The sequence below is a fragment of the Salmo salar genome, chromosome ssa02 (assembly GCF_905237065.1).
Source record: "Salmo salar chromosome ssa02, Ssal_v3.1, whole genome shotgun sequence".
NCBI lineage: Eukaryota > Metazoa > Chordata > Actinopteri > Salmoniformes > Salmonidae > Salmo > Salmo salar.
The window spans coordinates 77,087,633-77,113,395 of NC_059443.1; the positions used below are offsets into that span (position 1 = coordinate 77,087,633).

At 45.5% G+C, this 25,763-nt stretch overlaps 1 protein-coding gene across 2 annotated transcripts in view; it reads left to right on the plus strand.

Moving 5' to 3' along the window:
- LOC106593847 (noelin-2) overlaps window positions 1-25,763 on the plus strand; it is an 81,377-nt gene that overhangs the window by 19,934 nt on the left and 35,680 nt on the right. For both annotated transcript variants that reach the window (XM_045710335.1, XM_045710331.1), the window contains exons 2-4: window positions 4,134-4,283; window positions 5,038-5,193; window positions 22,192-22,411. In XM_045710335.1, coding sequence (XP_045566291.1) covers window positions 4,134-4,283; window positions 5,038-5,193; window positions 22,192-22,411 — 526 coding nt within the window. The remainder of the gene's footprint in view (window positions 1-4,133; window positions 4,284-5,037; window positions 5,194-22,191; window positions 22,412-25,763) is intronic.

The following is a 25,763-nucleotide window of genomic DNA, read 5'->3' on the forward strand; positions in this document are numbered from 1 at the left end:
GTAGACCCTCCTGTATAGCAGACCCTCATGTATAGCAGACTCTTGTATAGCAGACTCTCATGTATAGCAGACCCTCATGTATAGCAGACCCTCATGTATAGCAGACTCTCATGTATAGTAGACCCTCATGTATAGCAGACTCTCATGCCAAATTGAGTCAAAGGCTTTTTTGAAATCAACAAAGCATGAGAAGACTTTGCCTTTATTTTGATTTGTTTGTTTTGTCAATTAGGGTGTGCGGGGTGAATATGTGGTCTGTTGTACAGTAATTTGGTAAAAAGCCAATTTGACATTTGCTCAGTACATTGTTTTCACTGAGGAAATGTACGAGTCTACTGTTAATGATAATGCAGAGGATTTTCCCAAGGTTGCTGTTGATGCATATCCCACGGTAGTTATTGGGGTCAAATTTGTCTCCACTTTTGTGGATTGGGGTGATCAGTCCTTGGTTCCAAATATTGGGGAAGATGCCAGAGCTAAGGATGATGTTAACCTCGATGGGCTAGGTGGGACGCTTGCGTCCCACCTACTCAACAGCCAGTGGAATCCCGTTGCGCAATATTCAAATACCTTAGAAATGCTATTACTTCAATTCCTCAAACATATGACTATTTTACACCATTTTAAAGACAAGACTCTCGTTAATCTAACCACACTGTCCGATTTCAAAAAGGCTTTACAACGAAAGCAAAACATTAGATTATGTCAGCAGAGTACCCAGCCAGAAATAATCAGACACCCATTTTTCAAGCTAGCATATAATGTCACAAAAACCAAAACCACAGCTAAATGCAGCACTAACCTTTGATGATCTTCATCAGATGACACTCCTAGGACATTATGTTATACAATACATGCATGTTTTGTTCAATCAAGTTCATATTTATATCAAAAACCAGCTTTTTACATTAGCATGTGACTAGCATGTGACTAGCATTCCCACCGAACACTTCCGGTGAATTTACTAAATTACTCACGATAAACGTTCACAAAAAACATAACAATTATTTTAAGAATTATAGATACAGAACTCCTTTATTAAGCAATTGCTATGTCCGATTTTAAAATAGCTTTTCGGTGAAAGCACATTTTGCAATATTCTGAGTAGATAGCCCGGCCATCACAGGCTAGCTATTTTGACACCCACCAAGTGTGGTTCTCACCAAACTCAGATTTACTATAAGAAAAATTGGATTACCTTTGCTGTTCTTCATCAGAATGCACTCCCAGGACTTCTACTTCAATAACAAATGTTGGTTTGGTTCTAAATAATCCATAGTTATATCCAAATAGCGGCGTTTTGTTCGTGCGTTCAAAAAAATTCAAAATATTCCATTACCGTACTTCGAAGCATGTCAAACGCTGTTTAAAATCAATTTTTATGCGATTTTTCTCGTAAAAAAGCGATAATATTCCGACCGGGAAACCCTGTTTTCGTTCAAAGACTGAAAATGTAAACATGGTGGAGTCTCGTGCACGAGCGCCCCAGTCTCATTGTTCTCTGATCGACCACTATCCAAATGCGCTACTGTTTTTCAGCCATGGCCTGCAAAGTCATCATTCAACGTTCTGGCGCCTTCTGAGAGCCTATGGGAGCGTTAGAAATGTCACGTTATGCCAGAGATCCCCTGTTTTGGATAGTGATGATCAAGAAGGCCAAGAAATAGTCAGAGAGAGCGCTTCCTGTTTGGAATCTTCTCAGGTTTTGGCCTGCCAAATGAGTTCTGTTATACTCACAGACACCATTCAAACAGTTTTAGAAACTTTAGGGTGTTTTCTATCCAAATCAAATTATATGCATATTCTAGTTACTGGGCAGGAGTAGTAACCAGATTAAATCGGGTACGTTTTTTATCCGGCCGTGCAAATACTGCCCCCTATCCCCAACAGGTTTTAAAGAGTTTTAGTATAGCCAATTGGAATTTGTGGTCTGTATATTTGATCATTTCATTGAAGATACCATCAACACCACAGGCCTTTTTGGGTTGGAGGGTTGTATTTTGTCCTGTAGTTCATTCAATGTAATTGGAGAATCCAGTGAGTTCTGGTAGTCTTTAATAGTTGATTCTAATATTTGTATCTGATCACGTATATGTTTTTGCTGTTTGTTCTTTGTTATAGAGCCAAAAAGATTGGATAAGTGGTTTACCTATACATCTCCATTTTGGATAGATAATTCTTTGTGTTGTTGTTTGTTTAGTGTTTTCCAATTTTCCCAGAAGTGGTTAGAGTCTATGGATTCTTCAATTACATTGAGCTGATTTCTGACATGCTGTTCCTTCCTTTTCCGTAGTGCATGTCTGTATTGTTTAGTGATTCACCATAGTGAAGGCGTAGACTCTGGTTTTCCGGGTCTCTATGTTTTTGGTTCGATAGGTTTCTCAATTTCCTTCTTAGATTTTTGCATTCTGCATAAAACCATTTGTCCTTGTTGTTCATTTTCTTCGGTTTTCTATTTCAGATTTTTAGATCTGATAGGGAAGCTGAGAGGTCAAATATACTGTTAAGATTTTCAACTGCCAAGTTTATACCTTCACTATTACAGTGGAACGTTTTGTCCAGGAAGTTGTCTAAAAGGGATTGAATTTGTTGTTGCCTAATTGTTTTTTGGTAGGTTTCCAAACTACATTACTTCCATCTATAGCATTTCTTAACATTATTCAGTTCCTTTTGCTTTGATGCCTCATGATTGAGTATTGATCTGTTCAAGTAGACTGTGAATTTGCTGTGGTCTGATAGGGGTGTCAGTGGGCTGACTGTGAACGCTCTGAGAGACTCTGTTTTGAGGTTAGTGATAAAGTAGTCTACAGTACTGTGACCCGTTTTTGTTGGTAATGTTGTCATAGTTGTGCCTAGGGGGGCATATGGGGGAGGGTGTGTGCTGAGTGTGTCAGGTTCTTGTCCGGTATTGTAAACTGTGTGTATTGAGAACTAGTGAACCTCCCTATTGTTTGCCAGAGATAGCAAAGACCCTCTCAATATGGTACCAATGCCTGCTGACAAAATTAGGTGTGTGTGTGCTGCCATAGCAACTCTTTGCAAGTTCATCAAGTTCACACACACACACACACACACACACACACACACACACACACACACACACACACACACACACACACACACACACACACACACACACACACACACACAGTAATTGATGAGGAGCAGATGGAGAAGGTGTGAAAGGTGCTGTTTTATTAATTAAAGACAGCGAGGAGAGAAATAGAGAGAGAGCACAACAACACCGTCTGCTTTCTATTCTAGTTTGACCTTTACACCTGAAATGATGAGAGAGATGTTTCAATACAACCCTTGGATATTGTCATTGAATAGGTTTGATTTTAAGGGTCGAGTCCTTCCTTTCTGGGTTTGAATCCGCTGAGCTAAAAGCTACAGATGAAGGATCTTAATTTGAGCCAGTTTGCAACAGCAAGAAAATAATCCTGCAGCAAGGAGGATTATTATGTGGATCATAATTAATGGACATTTTTGGAGTGGTTGATCAATTAAGGGAAAATCATGTCTGAAATTTAAAATGTAAATTACTAACTTCAGAAGTAGTTTTTTTAACCTCAACTACACTACAAGTTTTAAATGTCCTGTTGTCCTGAAACAGGGTGATCAAATTAAGATCCTACATCTGTATGTCCAGTTGTCTTCCATCATCAGTGTGATTATCAGGAATCAGAGGACATCATGACACACACAGTGACCTTCAGGTGTGTGTGTGTGTGTGTGTGTGTGTGTGTGTGTGTGTGTGTGTGTGTGTGTGTGTGTGTGTGTGTGTGTGTGTGTGTGTGTGTGTGTGTGTGTGTGTGTGTGTGCGGGGACATCACAAAAGATACGGTATGATCCCAAAACACAATTGTAGAATCATCCGCACAACTGGACAGTTTTTTGTTTGTTTTGGGAACATATATGTTGTGATGTCCCCACAATTTGTGTGAGTCGAGGTATTAGCCTAGCCTAGCCTTAGGTATTAGCCTAGCCTTAGGTATTAGCCTAGCCTAGCCTTAGGTATTAGCCTAGCCTTAGGTATTAGGACCGCAGTTTTCAGGCAAGGTTATCGCCTCAATTATCTCTCTCTCTGTCTGCAAGTTTATAGCTCTAACTCCCTCCCTCCCTCCCCCCAGGCGTTGTATCCGGGTCCAGATGAAGGTTGGCAGGTGTACAGCTCGGCGTCAGACCCTGATGGGAAGTGTGTGTGTACAGTGGTTGCTCCCGCTCAGAACCTCTGCAAACGAGACCCCCACAGCCGCCAGCTACGCCTACTCACAGAACAGGTGTGTGTGTGTGTGTGTGTGTGTGTGTGTGTGTGTGTGTGTGTGTGTGTGTGTGTGTGTGTGTGTGTGTGTGTGTGTGTGTGTGTGTGTGTGTGTGTGTGTGTTCGGGATGGAAGCTCGTGTCCAGAATCACAATGCAGAGAGGAAAGGGCAGTGGACTGGAATAAGATATTCACGGGTCTGAGTGCCGTTGACATGAACACACTTACAGGCCCCTGCGTCCTACAATCGACAGCATCATGATAGAATTAGAGAGAGATAGAAAGTCAGACATAGTTTGGGAAAGAGAGAGAGAGATACTGGAGATAGACAGAAAGACAAAGACAGAGACACTGGAGATAGACAGAGAGACAAAGACAGAGATACTGGAGATAGACAGAAAGACAAAGACAGAGATACTGGAGATAGACAGAAAGACAAAGAGAGAGAGATAAGGATGGAATGGGTGAGAAAATAGAGAGAGGAAGAACAAGACACAAAAGGTCTGCTGTTGGTGTTGATCAGTGAAGAACGGTGAAGAACAATGACAACAAACCGTTGACGGCGTGTTTGTCTAGTCATGTTCGTGTGTGTGAGAGAGAGAGGGAGAGAGACAGTGTTGTGTGCGTGCGTGTGCGTGTGTGTATGTGTGTGTGTGTCAGAAAGAGAGTTTTTTTGTGGTTACTTCCTTATCATCTGTGTGTTGTGTTTGTATTGATCTAATTTGCTTTAAGTGTTTGTGTGTGTAACCCTGACTGTGTGTGTGTGTGTTTAGGTGCAGAACGTGAGTCAGTCTATGGAGGTGATGGATCTGAGGACGTCTAGAGACCTGCAGTACGTCAGAGATACTGAACCACTACTGAGAGGAGTAGACGGACACATAAACACCTACACCACCAACCCACGCAGACTCACTAAGAAGGGCCTGCAGGTACACACACACACACACACACACACACACACACACACACACACACACACACACACACACACACACACACACACACACACACACACACACACACACACACCACCAACCCCGAGAGCTTCCCATCTAAGGGATGACTGCTATTGGCTCTACAACAATATCTCTCCATTTGACCAGTTTGACTTCAGATTCTGAAGTTCATCCACGTTTCTCCAAAACATCAAATTTCAAAAGTTGTTGTCGACTGTCACGTTGGTATAAAGGGTCGGGAGACAGGTGCAGGAATGCGTAATAGTTTTTTTTTTTTCATCCAAATTACGGCGTGCCGTGTAAAGGCACGGGGACAAAGACCAAACAAACACCTAACAAAACACAGGGTTGAAACCCAAACAAAAGAGCGAGGAGAACCTTGAATAAATAACACCAGCGCACAATGATACCACACGGGACTAGACCCGTAATCATCTGCACAATACACGTGGCACAAAAGCCAAAACAACACAGGTACTCACACGACCAACGCACATTGGAACAATAATCGACCGGACAATGGTGAACCAAAGGGCACATTTATACAAATACAATCAGGGGAAATGGGAACCAGGTGTGGGTGATGAAACAGTTCAGTGACTAGAGGCCGGTGACGTAGACCTCCGTAACTGGTGCACGGAATGAGCAGCAGTAGCGCAGGGATCCGTGACATCAACACCCCTGGGTTGCTGCTGCGGTTGCCGCTCCTCCTTTCTGCGTCTCTCTCTGCATTCTGAATGGTTCATGTTTGGGGTTAAAAAAGAATCCTAATGAGTGTCTACCACTGGAACACACGACCATCGGAGCTCACGCCTATCCACCATCCCCGTCCACAACGCTCCAGCAAAACCCAGGCCTACTAGATGTAATACAGCTCACGTCTATCCACCATCCCCGTCCACAACGCCCCAGCAAAACCCAGGTCTACTAGATGTAATACAGCTCACATCTATCCACCATCCCCAACGCCCCAGCAAAACCCAGGTCTACTAGATGTAATACAGCTCACATCTATCCACCATCCCCAACGCCCCAGCAAAACCCAGGTCTACTAGATGTAATACAGCTCACGTCTATCCACCATCCCCGTCCACAACGCCCCAGCAAAACCCAGGTCTACTAGATGTAATACAGCTCACATCTATCCACCATCCCCGTCCACAACGCTCTAGCAAAACCAAGGTCTACTAGATGTAATACAGCTCACGCCTATCCACCATCCCCGTCCACAACGCCCCAGCAAAACCCAGGTCTACTAGATGTAATACAGCTCACGCCTATCCACCATCCCCGTCCACAACGCCCCAGCAAAACCCAGGTCTACTAGATGTAATACAGCTCACATCTATCCACCATCCCCGTCCACAACGCTCTAGCAAAACCAAGGTCTACTAGATGTAATACAGCTCACGCCTATCCACCATCCCCGTCCACAACGCCCCAGCAAAACCCAGGTCTACTAGATGTAATACAGCTCACGCCTATCCACCATCCCCGTCCACAACGCCCCAGCAAAACCCAGGTCTACTAGATGTAATACAGCTCACATCTATCCACCATCCCCGTCCACAACGCCCCAGCAAAACCCAGGTCTACTAGATGTAATACAGCTCACATCTATCCACCATCCCCAACGCCCCAGCAAAACCCAGGTCTACTAGATGTAATACAGCTCACATCTATCCACCATCCCCGTCCACAACGCCCCAGCAAAACCCAGGTCTACTAGATGTAATACAGCTCACATCTATCTACCACCCACAACGCTCTAGCAAAACCCAGGCCTACTTGATGGTAATAACGCTCACCGTTGCCCCTACTGGCTGTTTGTTTTACATTTGTCATTTAGCCGACGCTCTTATCCAGAGCGACTTATAATAGTGAGTGGATACATTTTCGTACTGGTCCCCACGTGGGAATCGAACCCACAACCCTGGTGAAGCAAGCGCCAGCTGAGGCATCTCCCAACATCTCCCACGTCCTGGGTACATGGACGTACGTCGAACTTCCAAGTGGATCTTGAGCGACCTGGCTGCACACACACACACACACACACTAACACACACACACACACACACACACACACACACACACACACACACACACACACACACACACACACACACACACACACACACACACACACACACACACACATACACACACACACACTAACACACACCACCCCTGTTCTCCTCAGCGACAAAAACACTGCTTTCACATAATCTTCTCCCTCTTTCATCTCTCTCCCATCCCTCTCTCCCATCTCACTTTCCCATCCCTCTCTCCTCTCCCATCCCTCTCTCCCCTCCCTCTCTCCCCTCCCTCTTTCCCATCTCCCTCTCCCATCCCTCTCCCCTCCCTCTCTACCCTCCCTCTCGCCCATCCCTCTTCAAGCTCTGTCCCATCCCTCTCTCCCATCTTACCCTCATGGGGTGTGTGTGTGTGCGTGTGTGCGCTCTGCGTGTGTGTGTTTGTGTGCATTTAAGTGTTTGTGTGTCTCATCGACCCCTTTGGTGGTCTGACAGTCCTAAAGTTACCCCACTGCCCACAGACACTAGCTGAACTGAATATTTATAACATGGAATAAAGCTTATCAATATGCAAAGACTAACCTGAGGGAATGAGAGAGAGAGAGAGAGAGAGAGAGAAGAGAGCGAGACAGAGAGAGCCCAGCAAACCAGAATTGGTTCTGTGAAAGTTCCCAGAACATTTGTTAGGTTGCAGCAAAGGTTCTCATAACACAAAAACTGTCTAGTCGTGGTGATGATTATAGAATGTTTGTATAAAACCTTCACCTGACGTTGCAAGAACGTTCATAGAACACATTTATTCTGCTCTTTAAAGGTTCCCAGAATGTTTCATTAGGTGTGTGTGTGTGTGTGTGTGTGTGTGTGTGTGTGTGTGTGTGCGGGGACATCACAAAAGATACAGTATGTTCCCAAAACACACTTGCAGAATTATCCGCACAGCTGGACAGTTTTTGTGTTTTGGAAACATATTTTGTGATGTCCCCACAATGTTCCCATCAGACTGTTCCTACAACGTACTGAACCATTCTGGTAACCATTAAAGAACAGATGAAATGTGTTCTGGGAACATTATTGTAAACATATGGTGAATGTTTTTTTGCACCCTAAAAGAAACATTGTAAAATCATCCGCACAACAGGAAAGTTTTTGTGTTTTGGGAACATATGTTTTGTGATGTCCCCACAATGTTCTGACCAGACTGTTCCCACAACCTAATGAAACATTCTGGGAACCTTTAAAGAACAGATGAAATGTCTTATAGGAATGTTCTTGTAACATCAGGAAAATGATCTATACACGTTTTATACAAACATTCTACAATCATCTCCACGAATGGACAATATTTGTGTTATGAGAACATTCACAGAACCAAATGTTGGTTTGCTGGAAAACATTACTGGTACATTGTGTTATTACACTACCTGGAAACACAATGAGAACTTGGTGGTTGTTACAGATGTTGTGAAACCTAGGCTGCAGTCCAAACACGTTTTTATTTTTCCACCTCAGCCCTCACGCGTAGCCACTTTCCCTTGGGGGAATCCCCATGGAAACCGGATGCAGTTTGATTGTCATCTCAGGTGGAGGTCCAGTTCACTAACGTTAACCTCTCTAGGGTAGGTGGGACGCAATCGTCCAACACTATTCAACAGCCAGTGAAAAATCTGAGCGCCAAATTTAAAACCACAAAATGTCATAATTCAAAGTTCTCAAACATAGGACTATTTTACAGCATTTTATAGATACACTTCTCCTGAATCGAATCACGTTGTCCGATTTCAAAAAGGCTTTACAGCGAAAGAAAAACATTAGATTATGTTAGGAGAGTACATAGACACAAATAACCACACAGCCATTTCCAAGTAACTAGCATGCATCACAAATACCCAAAACACAGCTAAATGAAGCACTAACCTTTGATGATCTTCATCAGATGACACTCCTATGACATCATGTTACACAATACATGCATTTTTTGTTCTATCAAGTTCATATTTATGTCTAAAAACAGCCTTTTACATTGGCGCGTGACGTTCAGAAAATATTTTGCCTCCAATACTGCCAGTGAATCAGCACTACAATTTACAAAAATACTCGTCATAAACGTTGATAAAATATTAAACTGTCATTCAAAGAATTATAGATGAACATCTCCTTTATGCTAACGCTGTGAAAGATTTCAAAATAACTTTACTGGGAAAGCACACTTTGCAATAATCTGAGTACTGCGCTCAGAAAAATACACTAGGCAATACAGATACCCGCCATTTTGGAGTCATCTAAAATATTAAATAGCATTAGAAATATTTACTTACCTTTACATTTACAATTACATTTACGTCATTTAGCAGACGCTCTTATCCAAGTGACTTACAAATTGGTGCATTCACCTTATGATATCCAGTGGAACAACCACTTTACAATAGTACATCTATATCTTTTTTGGGGGGGAGGGTAGGGGGGAGGGTTAGAAGGATTACTTAATCCTATCCCAGGTATTCCTTAAAGAGGTGGGGTTTCAGGTGTCTCCGGAAGGTGGTGATTGACTCCGCTGTCCTGGCGTCGTGAGGGAGCTTGTTCCACCATTGGGGTGCCAGAGCAGCGAACAGTTTTGACTGGGCTGAGCGGGAACTGTGCTTCCGCAGAGGTAAGGAGGCGAGCAGGCCAGAGGTGGATGAACGCAGTGCCCTTCTTTGGGTGTAGGGACTGATCAGAGCCTGAAGGTACGGAGGTGCCGTTCCCCTCACAGCTCCGTAGGCAAGTACCATGGTCTTGTAGCAGATGCGAGCTTCAACTGGAAGCCAGTGGAGTGTGCGGAGGAGCGGGGTGACGTGAGAGAACTTGGGAAGGTTGAACACCAGACGGGCTGCGGCGTTCTGGATGAGTTGTATGGGTTTAATGGCACAGGCAGGAAGCCCCGCCAACAGCGAGTTGCAGTAATCCAGACGGGAGATGACAAGTGCCTGGATTAGGACCTGCGCCAATTCCTGTGTGAGGCAGGGTCATACTCTGCGAATGTTGTAGAGCATGAACCTACAGGATCGGGTCACCGCCTTGATGTTAGCGGAGAACGACAGGGTGTTGTCCAGGGTCACGCCAAGGCTCTTAGCACTCTGGGAGGAGGACACAATGGAGTTGTCAACCGTGATGGCGAGATCATGGAACGGGCAGTCCTTCCCCGGGAGGAAGAGCAGCTCCATCTTGCCGAGGTTCAGCTTGAGGTGGTGATCCGTCATCCACACTGATATGTCTGCCAGACATGCAGAGATGCGATTCGCCACCTGGTTATCAGAAGGGGGAAAGGAGAAGATTCATTGTGTGTCGTCTGCGTAGGAATGATAGGAGAGACCATGTGAGGATATGACAGAGCCAAGTGACTTGGTGTATAGCGAGAATAGGAGAGGGCCTAGAACTGAGCCCTGGGGGACTCCAGTGGTGAGAGCACGTGGTGCGGAGACAGATTCTCGCCACGCCACCTCGTAGGAGCGACCTGTCAGGTAGGACGCAATCCAAAAGTGAGCCGCGCCGGAGATGCCCAACTCGGAGAGGGTGGAGAGGAGGATGTGATGGTTCACAATATCAAAGGCAGCAGATAGGTCTAGAAGGATGAGAGCAGAGGAGAGAGAGTTAGCTTTAGCAGTGCGGAGAGCCTCCGTGACACAGAGAAGAGCAGTCTCAGTTGAATGACCAGTCTTGAAACCAGACTGATTTGGATCAAGAAGGTCATTCTGAGAGAGATAACAAGAGAGCTGGCCAAGGACGGCACGCTCAAGAGTTTTGGAGAGAAAAGTAAGAAGGGATACTGGTCTGTAGTTGTTAACATCGGAGGGATCGAGTGTAGGTTTTTTGAGAAGGGGTGCAACTCTCGCTCTCTTGAAGACGGAAGGGATGTAGCCAGCGGTCAAGGATGAGTTGATGAGCGAGGTGAGGTAAGGGAGAAGGTCTCCGGAAATGGTCTGGAGAAGAGAGGAGGGGATAGGGTCAAGCGGGCAGGTTGTTGGGTGGCCGGCCATCACAAGTCACAAGATTTCATCTGGAGAGAGAGGGGAGAAAGAGGTTAAATTATAGGGTAGGGCAATGTGAGCAGGACCAGCGGTGTCGTTTGACTTAACCTACCTTGGCAAGGTGGGACGTTTGCGTCCCACCCTAGTCAACAGCCAGTGGAATCGCGTGGCGCGAAATACAAATACCTCAAAAATGCTATAACTTCAATTTCTCAAAATATGACTATTTTACACCATTTTAAAGACAAGACTCTCGTTAATCTAACCACATTGTCCGATTTCAAAAAGGCTTTACAGCGAAAGCAAAACATTAGATTATGTCAGGAGAGTACCCTGCCAAAAATAATCACACAGCCATTTTCAAAGCAAGCATATATGTCACAAAAACCAAAACCACAGCTAAATGCAGCACTAACCTTTGATGATCTTCATCAGATGACACTCCTAGAACATTATGTTATACAATACATGCATGTTTTGTTCAATCAAGTTCATATTTATATCAAAAACCAGCTTTTTACATTAGCATGTGATTTTCAGAACTAGCATACCCACGGCAAACTTCCGGTGAATTTACTAAATTACTCATGAATAACGTTCACAAAATACATAACAATTATTTTAAGAATTATAGATACAGAACTCCTTTATGCAATCGCGGTGTCAGATTTGAACCTCTCTAGGATAGGTGGCACCAAATCGTCCCACCTACGTAACAGCCAGTGTAATCCCGTGGCGCGTTATTCAAAAACCTTGGAAATGCAAAAACTTAAATTTTTCAAACATACGACTATTTTACACCATTTTAAAGACAAGACTCTCGTTAATCTAACCACACTGTCCGATTTCAAAAAGGCTTTACAACGAAAGCAAAACATTAGATTATGTCAGCAGAGTACCTAGCCAGAAATAATCAGACACCCATTTTTCAAGCTAGCATATAATGTCACATAAACCCAAACCACAGCTACATGCAGCACTAACCTTTGATGATCTTCATCAGATGACAACCCTAGGACATTATGTTATACAATACATGCATGTTTTGTTCAATCAAGTTCATATTTATATCAAAAACCAGCTTTTTACATTAGCATGTGACTAGCATGTGACTAGCATTCCCACCGAACACTGCCGGTGAATTTACTAAATTACTCATGATAAACGTTCACAAAAAGCATAACAATTATTTTAAGAATTATAGATACAGAACTCCTCTATGCACTCGATATGTCCGATTTTAAAATAGCTTTTCGGTGAAAGCACATTTTGCAATATTCTCAGTAGATAGCCCGGCATCACAGGGCTAGCTATTTAGACACCCAGCAAGTTTAGCACTCAGAAAAGTCACATTTACTATAAGAAAAATGTTATTACCTTTGCTGTCTTCGTCAGAATGCACTCTCAGGACTTCTACTTCAATAACAAATGTTGGTTTGGTTCAAAATAATCCATAGTTATATCCAAACAGCGGCGTTTTGTTCGTGCGTTAAAGACACTATCCGAAAGGGTAAATAAGGGTGACGACCATGGCGCAATTCGTGACAAAAAAATTCTAAATATTCCATTACCGTACTTCGAAGCATGTCAACCGCTGTTTAAAATCCATTTTTATGCCATTTTTCTCGTAAAAAAGCGATAATATTCCGACCGGGAATCTGCATTTAGGTAAACAGAGGAAAGAAAATAAAGTATTCGGTCGACTCGGGCATGCGCCTATGCCCACAGTACTCTGAGCGGCCACTTGCCAAACGCGATAATGTGTTTCAGCCAGAGCCTGCCACGATATCCTTCAGCTTTTTCCCGGGCTCTGAGAGCCTATGGGAACCGTAGGAAGTGTCACGTTATTGCAAAAATCCTAAGTCTTCATTAAAAAGAGCCCAGATGAAACACAACTTGTCAGACAGGCCACTTCCTGCATGGAATCTTCTCAGGTTTTGGCCTGCCATATGAGTTCTGTTATACTCACAGACACCATTCAAACAGTTTTAGAAACTTTAGGGTATTTTCTATCCAAAGCCAATAATTATATGCATATTCTAGTTACTGGGCAGGAGTAGTAACCAGATTAAATCGGGTACGTTTTTTATCCAGCCGTGTCAATACTGCCCCCTAGCCCTAACAGGTTAAAATAGCTTTTCGGCGAAAGCACATTTTGCAATATTCTGAGTACATAGCCCAGCCATCATGGCTAGCTAATTTGACACCCACCAAGTTTGGCCCTCACCAAACTCAGATTTACTATAAGAAAAATTGGATTACCTTTGCTGTTCTTCGTCAGAATGCACTCCCAGGACTTTTACTTCAACAACAAATTTTGTTTTGGTTCCAAATAATCCATAGTTATATTCAAATAGCTCCGTTTTGTTCGTGCGTTCAGGTCAGTATCCGAAGGGTGACGCGCGAGCGCATTTCGTGACAAAAAAAATCTAAATATTCCATTACCGTACTTCGAAGCATGTCAAATGCTGTTTAAAATCAATTTTTATGCTATTTTTCTCATAAAATAGCAATAGTATTCCAACCGGGCGACGTTGTATTCATTCAAAGGCTGAAAGAAAAAAATTTAGAATTCTCATGAACGCGCATCTCCAGTGTCACTGTCCCTTGCCTGACCACTCACAAACAGTGAACCCTGTTTGCTAACCCTTCCCCTAACCCTAACTTTAACCCTTTAGCTAATCTTCCCCTAACCCTAACCCTAACCCTGTTAGCTAACCCTTCCCCTAACCCTAACATTAACCCTTTAGCCTAATCTTCCCCTAACCCTAACCCTAACCCTGTTAGCTAACCCTTCCCCTAACCCTAACATTAACCCTTTAGCTAATCTTCCCCTAACCCTAACCCTAACCCTGTAAGCTAACCCTTCCCCTAACCTTAACCCTTCAGCTAATCTTCCCCTAACCCTAACCCTGTTAGCTAACCCTTCCCCTAACCCTAACCTTAACCCTGTTAGCTAACCCTTCCCCTAACCCTAACCTTAACCCTTTAGCTAATCTTCCCCTAACCCTAACCCTAATCCTGTAAGCTAACCCTTCCCCTAACCTTAACCCTTTAGCTAATATTCCCCTAACCCTAACCCTAACCCTGTTAGCTAACCCTTCCCCTAACCCTAACCCTGTTAGCTAACCCTTCCCCTAACCCTAACCTTAACCCTTTAGCTAATCTTCCCCTAACCCTAACCCTGTAAGCTAACCCTTCCCCTAACCCTAACCCTGTAAGCTAACCCTTCCCCTAACCTTAACCCTTTAGCTAATCTTCCCCTAACCCTAACCCTGTTAGCTAACCCTTCCCCTAACCCTAACCCTGTTAGCTAACCCTTCCCCTAACCCTAACCCTAACCCTACAGCTAATCTTCCCCTAACCCTAACCCTAACCCTGTTAGCTAACCCTTCCCCTAACCCTAACATATTGTATGTTTAACAAATTCATAACATATAATACGAATTCTACTTCGTAACATCCCCAAACGAATACATACCGTACGAAACGTAACATATCATACTAAATGGAGTGATTCAGATTTACGTACAGAATAATACTAAATGCTCTGAGACCAGGTTGGGGAGAGAGAAAGTGGGGAAGGAAGAAGAGGGAGAAGAGACGGGAGATTGAGAGGGCTGGAGTGAGAGAAAGTCCGAGAGAAAGAGAGATCTAATGCTTTTCAATGTTTTTGCTGAGGAGAACTGAAGGGCAGACAGAGAGAGAAATAGAGAGAGAGAGAGAGAGAGAGAGAGAGAGAGAGAGAGAGAATGGATGGATTTAGGAGATGGAGCATTAGAGTGATAAAGAGGGTGAGAGATTAGTGCGAGGAGGAGAGAAGAGAGGGTTGGAGAGATAGTTGAAGGAGAGAAGATAGCAGGAGAGGGATTATCCACCAAACGCTGTTTAACTGACAGCAGGGTTTAGCCTTTAAGTGTGTGTGTGTGTGCGTGTGTGTGTGTGTGTGTGTGTGTGTGTGTGTGTGTGTGTGTGTGTGTGTGTGTGTGTGTGTGTGTGTGTGTGTGTGTGTGTGTGTGTGTGTGGGTGGGTGTGTGTTTGGGTGGGTGGGTGGGTGGGTGTGAATGATTTACTGTTCTCCTGGGGTGATGATATCTTCATCTAATATTATACCTAAATAATTATCTCTCTCATCCCTCTCTCTCTCATCCCTCTTTCTCTCTCTCCATCCCTCTTTCTCTCTCTCATCCCTCTTTCTCTATTTCCATCCCTCTTTCTCTCTCTCATCCCCTTTTCTCTCTCTCATCCCTCTTTCTCTCTCATCCCTCTTTCTCTCTCTCCATCCCTCTTTCTCTCTCTCCATGCCTGCTTCTCTCTCTCATCCCTGTTTCTCTCTCTCATCCCTGTTTCTCCCTCTCCATGCCTCTTTCTCTCTCTCCATGCCTCTTTCTCTCTCTCATCCCTCTTTCTCTCTCTGCAACCCTCTTTCTCTCTCTCTATCCCTCTTTCTCTCTCTATCCCTCTTTCTCTCTCTCCATTTCAGTGGCGATTTAAGCATGTATATCTTGGTGGGGCAAAAAAATAATAATGTTAGATGCATGCCAGCAAAGCCACAACACAACACAACACTAAACAATACATGAATTGCACTATAACGGTGACAAACTGTGCCCATAAACTGTTAGGGCCTACAGGAGAGCTTTGTTTTCAGCACCATGTAGTGAAGCTTTACCACTGCTACACCTGCCTAGTTAAATAAAGGTTAAATAAAATAAATAAATAAATAAACAATATTAGCGGAACCTTGTCTAGCAGCGAAACAGTTCCTTCAGCATCATTTACTGACTTTTAAAAAAACAACATAGCTGATATGGCTGACTTGCTTAAACAAATGTGGTTTCTACTGACAATTGAGATGTACAAACTATGGCATAAGGGTGTCGACAAGCGGATAAGAGGCAATCCGCAGTTTAAATTAAAACATTAATGAGCGTGCTAGGATGGACGTAGTCAATATAACTATTTGTTCAGCTCTTTTGAAATGTACAGCGACAGAATTCAGAACATTGGCCGTTCTAACAGTGCTCTTCTCCCTGTACACCAAGTTAGAACCGTAGTATAAATTAAGGGGGCATATAAGCAGACAGTGAAAGCTGTTACAATATTCAATGATTACATTTCTCTAAAACAGGCTGGGAGCCAGAAATCTTTCTGATTGAGAAGGGGTCAAATACTTATTTGCCTCATTAAAATGCAAAATCAATTTATAACATTTTTGACATGCGTTTTTCTGGATTTTTTTGTTGTTATTCTGTCTCTCACTGTTCAAATAAACCTACCATTAAAATTATAGACTGATCATTTCTTTGTCAGTGGGCAAACGTACAAAATCAGCAGGGGATCAAATACTTTTTTCCCTCACTGTATTTCCCTCTCATATTACATCATTTTTGGACTCAACTTGTTGTTTGTATTTATTTATTTTTTATTTAATCTTTATTTAACTGGGCAAGTCAGTTAAGAACAAATTCTTATTTACAATGACGGCCTACCAAAAGGCAAAAGGCCTCCTGCAGGGACGAGGGATGGTATTAAAAATAAAATATAAATATAGGACAAAACACACATCATGACAAGAGAGACAACACAACACTACATAAAGAGAGACCTAAGACAACAACATAGCAAGGCAGCAACACATGACAACAACATGGTAGCAACGCAACATGGTAGCAGCACAAAACATGGTACAAACATTATTGGGCATGACAACAGCACAAAGGGCAAGAAGGTAGAGACAACAATACATCAAGCAAAGCAGCCACAACTGTCAGTAAGAGTGTTCATGATTGAGTCTTTGAATGAAGAGATTGAGATAAAACTGTCCAGTTTGAGTGTTTGTTGCAGCTCGTTCCAGTCGCTAGCTGCAGCGAACTGAAAAGAAGAGCAACCCAGGGATGTGTGTGCTCTGGGGACCTTTAACAGAATGTTACTGGCAGAATGGTGTTGTATGTGGAGGATGAGGGCTGCAGTAGATATCTCAGATAGGGGGGAGTGAGGCCAAAGAGGGTTTTATAAATAAGCATCAACCAGTAGGTCTTGCGACGGGTATACAGAGATGACCAGTTTACAGAGGAGTATAGAGTGCAGTGATGTGTCCTATAAGGAGCATTGGTTGCAAATCTGATGGCCGAATGGTAAAGAACATCTAGCCACTCGAGAGCACCCTTACCTGCCGATCTATGAATTATTATTCTTTATTTATTTATTTCTTTCACCATTATTTAACCAGGTAGGCCAGTTGAGAACAAGTTCTCATTTACCACTGCAACCTGGCCAAGATAGAGCAAAGCAGTGCAACACAAACAACACAGAGTTACACATGGGGTAAACAAACGTACAGTCAATAACACAATAAAAAAGTCTATATACAGTGTTTGCAAATGTAGTAAGATTGGGGAGGTAAGGCAATAAATAGGCCATAGTGGCAAAATAATTACAATTTAGCAATTAAACACTGGGGAGATAGATGTGCAGAAGATGAATGTGCAAGTAGAGATACTGGGGTGCAAAGGAGCAAAAAAATAAATAACAATATGGGGATGAGGTAGTTGGGTGGGCTATTTACAGATGGGCTATGTACAGGTGCAATGATCGGTAAGCTGCACTGACAGCTAATGCTTAAAGTTAGTGAGGGAGATATAAGCTTTAGTGATTTTTGCAATTCGTTCCAGTCATTGGCAGCAGAGAACTGGAAGGAAAGGCGGCCAAAGGAGGAGTTGGCTTTGGGGGTGACCAGTGAAATATACCTGCTGGAGCATGTGCTATGGGTGAGTGTTGCTATGGTGACCAGTGAGCTGAGATAAGGCGGGGCTTTACCTAGCAAATACTTACAGATGACCTGGAGCCAGTGGGTTTGGCGAAGAATATGAAGCTAGGGCCAGCCAATGAGAGCATACAGGTCGCAGTGGTGGGTAGTATATGGGGCTTTGGTGACAAAACGAATGGCACTGTGATAGACTACATCCAATTTGCTGAGTAGAGTGTTGGAGGCTATTTTGTAAATGACATCGCCGAAGTCAAGGATCGGTAGGATAGTTAGTTTTACGAGGGTATGTTTGGCAGCATGAGTGAAGGATGCTTTGCTGCGATACAGGAAGCCGATTCTAGATTTAATTTGGATTGGAGATGCTTAATGTGAATCTGGAAGGAGAGTTTACAGTCTAACTAGGCACCAAGGTATTTGTAGTTGTCCACATACTCTAAGTCAGAACCGTCCAGAGTAGTGATGCTGGACAGGCGGGAGGATGCATTTAGTTTTACTTGCATTTAAGAGCAGTTGGAGGCCACGGAAGGAGTGTTATAGGGCATTGAAGCTCGTCTGGAGGTTTGCTAACACAGTGTTCAAAGAAGGGCCAGAAGTAATACAGAATGGTGTCGTCTGCGTAGAGGTGGATCAGAGAATCACCAGCAGCAAGAGCGACATCATTGATGTATACAGAGAAAAGAGTCAGCCCGAGAATTGAACCCTGTGGCACCCCCACAGAGACTGCCGGAGGTCCGGACAACAAGCCCTCCGATTTGACACACTGAACTCTATCTGAGAAGTAGCTGGTGAGCCAGGCGAGGCTGTTGAGGCTGCCGATAAGAATGTGGTGATTGACAGAGTCGAAAGCCTTGGCCAGGTCGATGAATACAGCTGCACAGTACTGTCTTTTATTGATGGCGGTTATGATATCATTTCGAACCTTGAGCGTGGCTGAGGTGCACCCATGACCAACTCGGAAACCAGATTGCATAGCGGAGAAGGCACGGTGAGATTCGAAATGGTCGGTGATCTGTTTGTTAACTTGGCTTTCGAAGACTTTAGAAAGGCAGGGTAGGATAGATATAGGTCTGTAACAACTTGGGTCTATAGTGTCACCCTCTTTGAAGAGGGGGATGACCATGGCAGCTTTCCAATCTTTAGGGATCTCAGAAGATACGAAAGCGAGGTTGCAAAAATTGCGGCGGATAATTTTAGAAAGAGAGGGTCCAGATTGTCTAGCCCAGCTGATTTGTAGAGGCCCAGATTTTGCAGCTCTTTCAGAACATCAGCTATCTGGATTTGGGTGAAGGAGAAATGGGGGAGGCTTGGGCAAGTTGCTGTGGTGGGTGTAGAGCTGACCGGGGTAGGGGTAGTGTGGGGGATGAATCAGAATTAGTTAAGTAACATAGATAATTAAGATGTTATATTAGTATAATATGCTTATGTGAGATACTTGTCATTAGAAAGTGTCCTTTGGACTCTGGTATGTTTCAGTTACACGTTTCCCTTAGCTGGGGCTCAGACACTTGGGGCCTAGAGAGGGGAGAGTTCAGACTTGTCTTTTACTTGTCTCTTTTGCTATGCAGAATATCAGCAAGAGAGGAGGACAGAATGAAATATTGTCTTCGTATGTGAATGTCTCTTTACCTATTCTTAAACCATGTGAAGGGATGGCGTGATTAATGGGGAACCAATGACTTGTCTCCACAATGTCTGTGAGCAAGTCACTCCCTCATTTTCTTTATTGTGGGGAGGTTTATGGCAGTGTCTGGGACCATGGTCTCTTAGATCTCACACTTATCCTGTGGTAGTATATGGCCTAGAGGCTCACTCACCCCAGTGAGCCTGTCCAGAAGTAGGGTCAAGAGGGGGTTTGCTTGAGATGGGAGTATCTAGAGTTGACAATTGATATATGCCATTGGATGAAATTGTGTTTTTGTTCTATGAAGTACCAGGAACGGGATTAGAACCTCGTCATTAGGGATCAAACGGAACGATTATTTATAGCGAATGTTATCTAGCTGTGGATACGCCTCTCTAAAGTAAACAGTCTTTCTTTGTGAACTGTTCCTAACTATCTGTGGTTTGTCATGTCAAAAAGGGGGTGGATCTTAAGATAAAGATCTCAGTAGTCATTGTGTTCAACACTCTCAACGGGTCATTAGAAATGGTGAATCGTTGAAAGTCAACTGCTAATGCAAAGCTCTTATAATTAAAATTGTAGTTTAAGTATAAACTCTGACTGGTGTGTGTGAAGTTTGTCTCTCCTCATTTGGTAATACAGAAATTAGCAACCACAGTAGCCAGGTGGAAAGCATGGCCAGCCGTAGAAAAATGCTTATTGAAATTCTCGATTATCGTAGATTTATCGGTGGTCACAGGAGAAATGGGGGAGCTTGGAGCAGTTGCTCTTATTCTCCATGGACTTTAACAGTGTCACAGAACCTTTTGGAGTTTGTGCTACAGGATGCAAATTTCTGCTTCAAAAAGCTAGCCTTTGCTTTCCTAACTGCCTGTGTATATTGGTTCCTAACTTCCCTGAAAAGTTGCATAAAGGGGCTACTCGATGCTAATGCTGTACACCACAGGATGTTTTTTGTGCTGGTCAAGGGCAGTCAGGTCTGGAGTGAACCAAGGACTATATCTGTTCCTGGTTCTATTTTTTGGGGAATGGGGCATGCTTATTTAAGATGGTGAGGAAAGCACTTTCAAAGAATAACCATGCATCCTCTACTGGCGAAATGAGGTCAATATCTTTCCAGGATACCCGGGCCAGGTCGATTAGAAAGGCCTGCTCGCTGAAGTGTTTTAGGGAACGTTTGACAGTGATGAGGGGTGGTAGTTCGACCGAGGACCCATTACGGACACATGCAATGAGGCAGTGATCGCTGAGATCCTGGTTGAAGACAGCGGAGGTGTATTTAGAGGGAAGGTTGATCAGGATGATATCTATGAGGGTGCCCGTGTTTACGGATTTGGGGTTGTATCGGGTAGGTTCCATGATAATTTGTGTGAGATTGAGGGCATCTAGCTTAGATTGTAGGACGGCTGGGGTGTTAAGCATATCCCAGTTTAGGTCACCTAGCAGCATGAGCTCTGAAGATAGATCGGGGGCAATCAGTTCATGAATGGTGCCTAGGGCACAGCTGGGGGCTGAGGGGGGTCAACAACAAGCTACAACAGTGAGGGGGGGCTGAGTGGGGTCAATAACTTGCTAGAACAGTGAGAGACTTATTTTTGGAAATGGTGGATTTTTAAAAAGAGTTCGAACTGTTTGGGCACAGACTTGGATAGCATGACAGAACTCTGCAGGCCATCTCTGCAGTAGATTGCAACTCCACCCCCTTTGGCAGTTTTATCTTGGCGGGAAATGTTGTAGTTGGGGATGGTCATTTCTGAATTTTTAGTGGCCTTCCTAAGCCAGGATTCAGACACGGTTAGGACATCAGGGTTGGCGGAGTGTGTTAAAGCAGTGAATAAAACAAACTTAGGGAGGATGCTTCTAATGTTAACATGCATGAAACCAAGGCTTTAACGGTTACAGAAGTCAACAAATGATAGCGCCTGGGGAATGGGAGTGGTGCTGGGGGCTGCAGGGCCTGGGTTAACCTCTACATCACCAGAGGATCAGAGGAGGAGTAGATAAGGGTATGGCTAAAGGCTATAAGAACTGGTTGTCTAGTGTGTTGGGGACAGAGAATAAAAGGAGCAGATTTCTGGACGTGGTAGAATAGATTCAAGGCATAATGTACAGACAAGGATATGGTAGGATGTGAGTAGAGTGGAGGTAAACCTAGGCATTGAGTAATAATGAGGGAGGTTTCGTCTCAGGAGGGACAAGTTAAGCCCGGTGAGGTCTCCTCATGTGTGTGGGGTGGGACTAAAGAGCTATCTAAGGCATTTTGAGCGGGACTGTCTATGTGTCTCCGTAATCTAGCATGGGTATGATGGTCTCCTCTTTCTCTCCTTCTCATCTCCCTCTCCTCTCCTCTATCTCTCTTTCTCATCTGCCTCTCCTCTCCTCTCCTCTCCTCTCCTCTCCTCTCCTCTCCTCTCCTCTCCTCTCCTCTCCTCTCCTCTCCTCTCCTCTCCTCTCCTCTCCTCTCCTCTCCTCTCCTCTCTCTCTCCTTCTCATATCCTCCTCTCCTCTCCTTCTCATCCTCCTCTCCTCTCCTCCCTCCTTTAGGAGTTGAAGGGTCAGATGTCTCAGCTGCGCCCCCTATTGTCGGTGATTGACCAGTACAGGTTTGACCTCCAGACCCTGGCCGTGCTCCGAGGGGAGGTCCTTAACCTGTCAATCATCCTGACAGCCATTCAGGAGGAGGTGGGGGCCTACGACTATGAAGAACTACAACAGAGAGTGCTACTGCTGGAGACTAGGCTGCACGCCTGTATGAACAAACTGGGTAGGAGGAGAGGAGGGGAATGTACACGCCTGTATGAACAAACTGGGTAGGAGGAGAGGAGGGGAATGTACACGCCTGTATGAACAAACTGGGTAGGAGGAGAGGAGGGGAATGTACACGCCTGTATGAACAAACTGGGTAGGAGGAGAGGAGGGGAATGTACACGCCTGTATGAACAAACTGGGTAGGAGGAGAGGAGGGGAATGTACACGCCTGTATGAACAAACTGGGTAGGAGGAGAGGAGGGGAATGTACACGCCTGTATGAACAAACAGGGTAGGAGGTGAGGAGGGGAATGTACACACCTGTATGAACAAACTGGGTAGGAGGGGAGGAGGGGAATGTGTGTGTTAAGGTGCAGTATGTGTGTGTGTGTGTGTGTGTGTGTGTGTGTGTGTGTGTGTGTGTGTGTGTGTGTGTGTGTGTGTGTGTGTGTGTGTGTGTTATTGACCTGTGTGTGTGTGTTAAGGTGCATTATGTGTGTGTGTATTGACCTGTGTGTGTGTGTGTGTGTGTGTGTGTGTGTGTGTGTGTGTGTGTGTGTGTGTGTGTGTGTGTGTGTCTGTGTGTCTCCCAGGCTGTGTGTATATATAGTGACCTGTGTGTGTGTGTGTGTGTGTGTGTGTCCCAGGCTGTGTGTATATATCCTGTTAGGGACCTCACCAATATCCAATGGTAGAGCGTGGCGCAAAATACAAATACCTTAAAAATGCTATAACTTCAATTTCTCAAACATATGTGTCACGAGCGGATAGAACTGTTTAGGGTGAGTCAAGCGCAGGAGACTGAGGTCCGTCGGAACAAACTTGATTTAATAAATCCAAAGGCAAAATCCATATACGGCTGGGAGCACAACAGTCAAAAATAATAAAAGAAGCTCCGCTAAAAAAGGGCAGACGGGGCGCAGCCCGGCAACCCTACTGCCTATACAATAAGTCGTAACCCAAACAATATAACACCACACGTAACAAAGAACAATCCCGCACGAATCCTAACTAAACACAGACAGACTAAATACCCCCCCACTAATGACAAACACTGAAACACAGATCGGTGGCAGCTAGTAGGCCGGCGACGACGAACGCCGAGCACCGCCCGACTGAGGAGAGGCGCCACCTTCTGTGGACATTGTGACAGTACCCCTCCCCTGACGCGCGGGTCCCGCAGCGCGCCGACTCCGGCCTCGGGGACGACCCGGAGGGCGAGGCGCCGGGCGATCCGGGCGGAGGCTGTGGAAATTCCGCAACATGGCTGGATCCAGAATGTCCCTCGCCGGGACCCAGCACCTCTCCTCCGGACCGTACCCCTCCCAGTCCACGAGGTACTGCAGGCCCCCCACCCGACGTCGGGAGTCCAAGATGGATTCGGACTGTATACGCCGGGGCCCCTCCGATGTCCAGGGGGGGCGGGGGGGCCTCCCGCACCTCAGCATCCTGCAGCGGACCAGCTACCACCGGCCTGAGGAGAGACACATGAAACGAGGGGTTAATACGGTAATATGTAGGAAGTTGTAACCTATAACACACCTCGTTTATTCTCATCAGGACTTTGAATGGCCCCACAAATCGCGGACCCAGCTTCCGGCAGGGCAGGCGGAGGGGCAGGTTCCGGGTCGAGAGCCAGACTCTATCCCCTGGGTTAAACACAGGGGCCTCACTGCGGTGGCGGTCAGCGCTCTCCTTGTGTCGTTCTCCAGCCCTCTTTATACACTCCTGGACAGCATTCCAGCCTCTGTCTGGCTCTGTTGCCATGGCACCAGGACCGGCTGATAACCCAACACGACCTGGAAGGGTGACAGGTTAGTAGAGGAGTGGCGCTGAGAGTTCTGGGCTCTACCTGCCCATTACTCTCGGGGTGGAAACCCGAGGTCAGGCTGACCGAGACCCCCAGCCTCTCCATAAACGACCTCCATACCCTGGACGTAAACTGGGGACCCCGATCAGATACGATGTCCTCTGGCACCCCGTAGTGCCGGAAGACGTGGGTGAATAGGGCCTCCGCGGTCTGTAGGGCCGTAGGAAGACCGGGCAACGGAAGCAGACGGCAGGACTTTGAGAACCAATCCACAACAACCAGGATCGTCGTGTTCCCCTGAGATGGCGGGAGATCCGTTAGGAAATCCACCGAGAGGTGAGACCAAGGCCGCTGTGGAACGGGGAGGGGCTGTAATTTCCCTCGAGGCAGGTGCCTAGGAGCCTTGCACTGGGCGCACACCGAACAGGAAGAGACATAGTGTCTTACATCCTCAACCAAGGTGGGCCACCAGTACTTCCCCTTCAGGCCTCGCACTGTAGAGTGTGGGCCCATCGGATAAAGCGATTGCGAACACCCAGCGGAACGAACTTCAGACCCGCGGGACATTGAGGTGGAGTGGGTTCTGACCGACTCGCCCGCTCGATGTCCGCATCCACCTCCCATACAACAGGTGCCACCAGACAGGAAGCAGGGAGTATGGGAGTGGGATCGATGGTCCGCTCCTCTGTGTCGTAGAGACGCGACAGTGCGTCGGCCTTCCAGTTCCGAGAACCCGGAATGTACGAAAGGGTAAACTGAAACCTCATAAAGAACATGGCCCACCTGGCTTGACGAGGATTAAGTCTCCTTGCTGCCCGGATGTACTCCAGGTTACGGTGGTCGGTCCAGATGAGAAAAGGGTGACGTGCCCCCTCAAGCCAATGTCTCCACACTGTCAAAGCCTTGACCAAGGCTAACAACTCCCTGTCCCCCACATCATAGTTGCGCTCCGCCGGGCTCAGCTTCTTAGAAAAGAATGCGCAGGGGCGGAGCTTCGGAGGAACCCCCGAACGCTGCGAAAGAACAGCTCCAACCCCAGCCTCGGACGCGTCCACCTCCACTATGAATGGCAAAGAGGGATCCGGATGCGCCAGCACCGGAGCGTCGGTAAACAGAACCTTCAGACGACGGAAGGCTCTGTCCGCCTCTGCCGACCACCGCAATCGCACCGGACCCCCCTTCATCAGTGAGGTAATGGGAGCTGCCACCTGACCAAAACCCCGGATAAACCTCCGGTAATAATTGGCGAACCCCAAGAACCGCTGCATCTCCTTCACCGTGGTAGGGGTCGGCCAATTACGCACAGCCGTAACGCGGTCATCTTCCATCACCACCCCTGTGGTGGAAATGCGATATCCCAGAAAAGAGATGGCTTGTTTGGAGAACTCACATTTCTCAGCCTTGACGTATAGGTTATGCTCCAGCAGCAGCCCAAGCACTTTACGCACCAGAGCTACATGCGTGGCGCGTGTGGCGGAGTAGATCAAGATGTCATCGATGTACACCACCACACCCTGTCCGAGCATGTCTCTGAGAACCTCGTCCACAAAGGATTGGA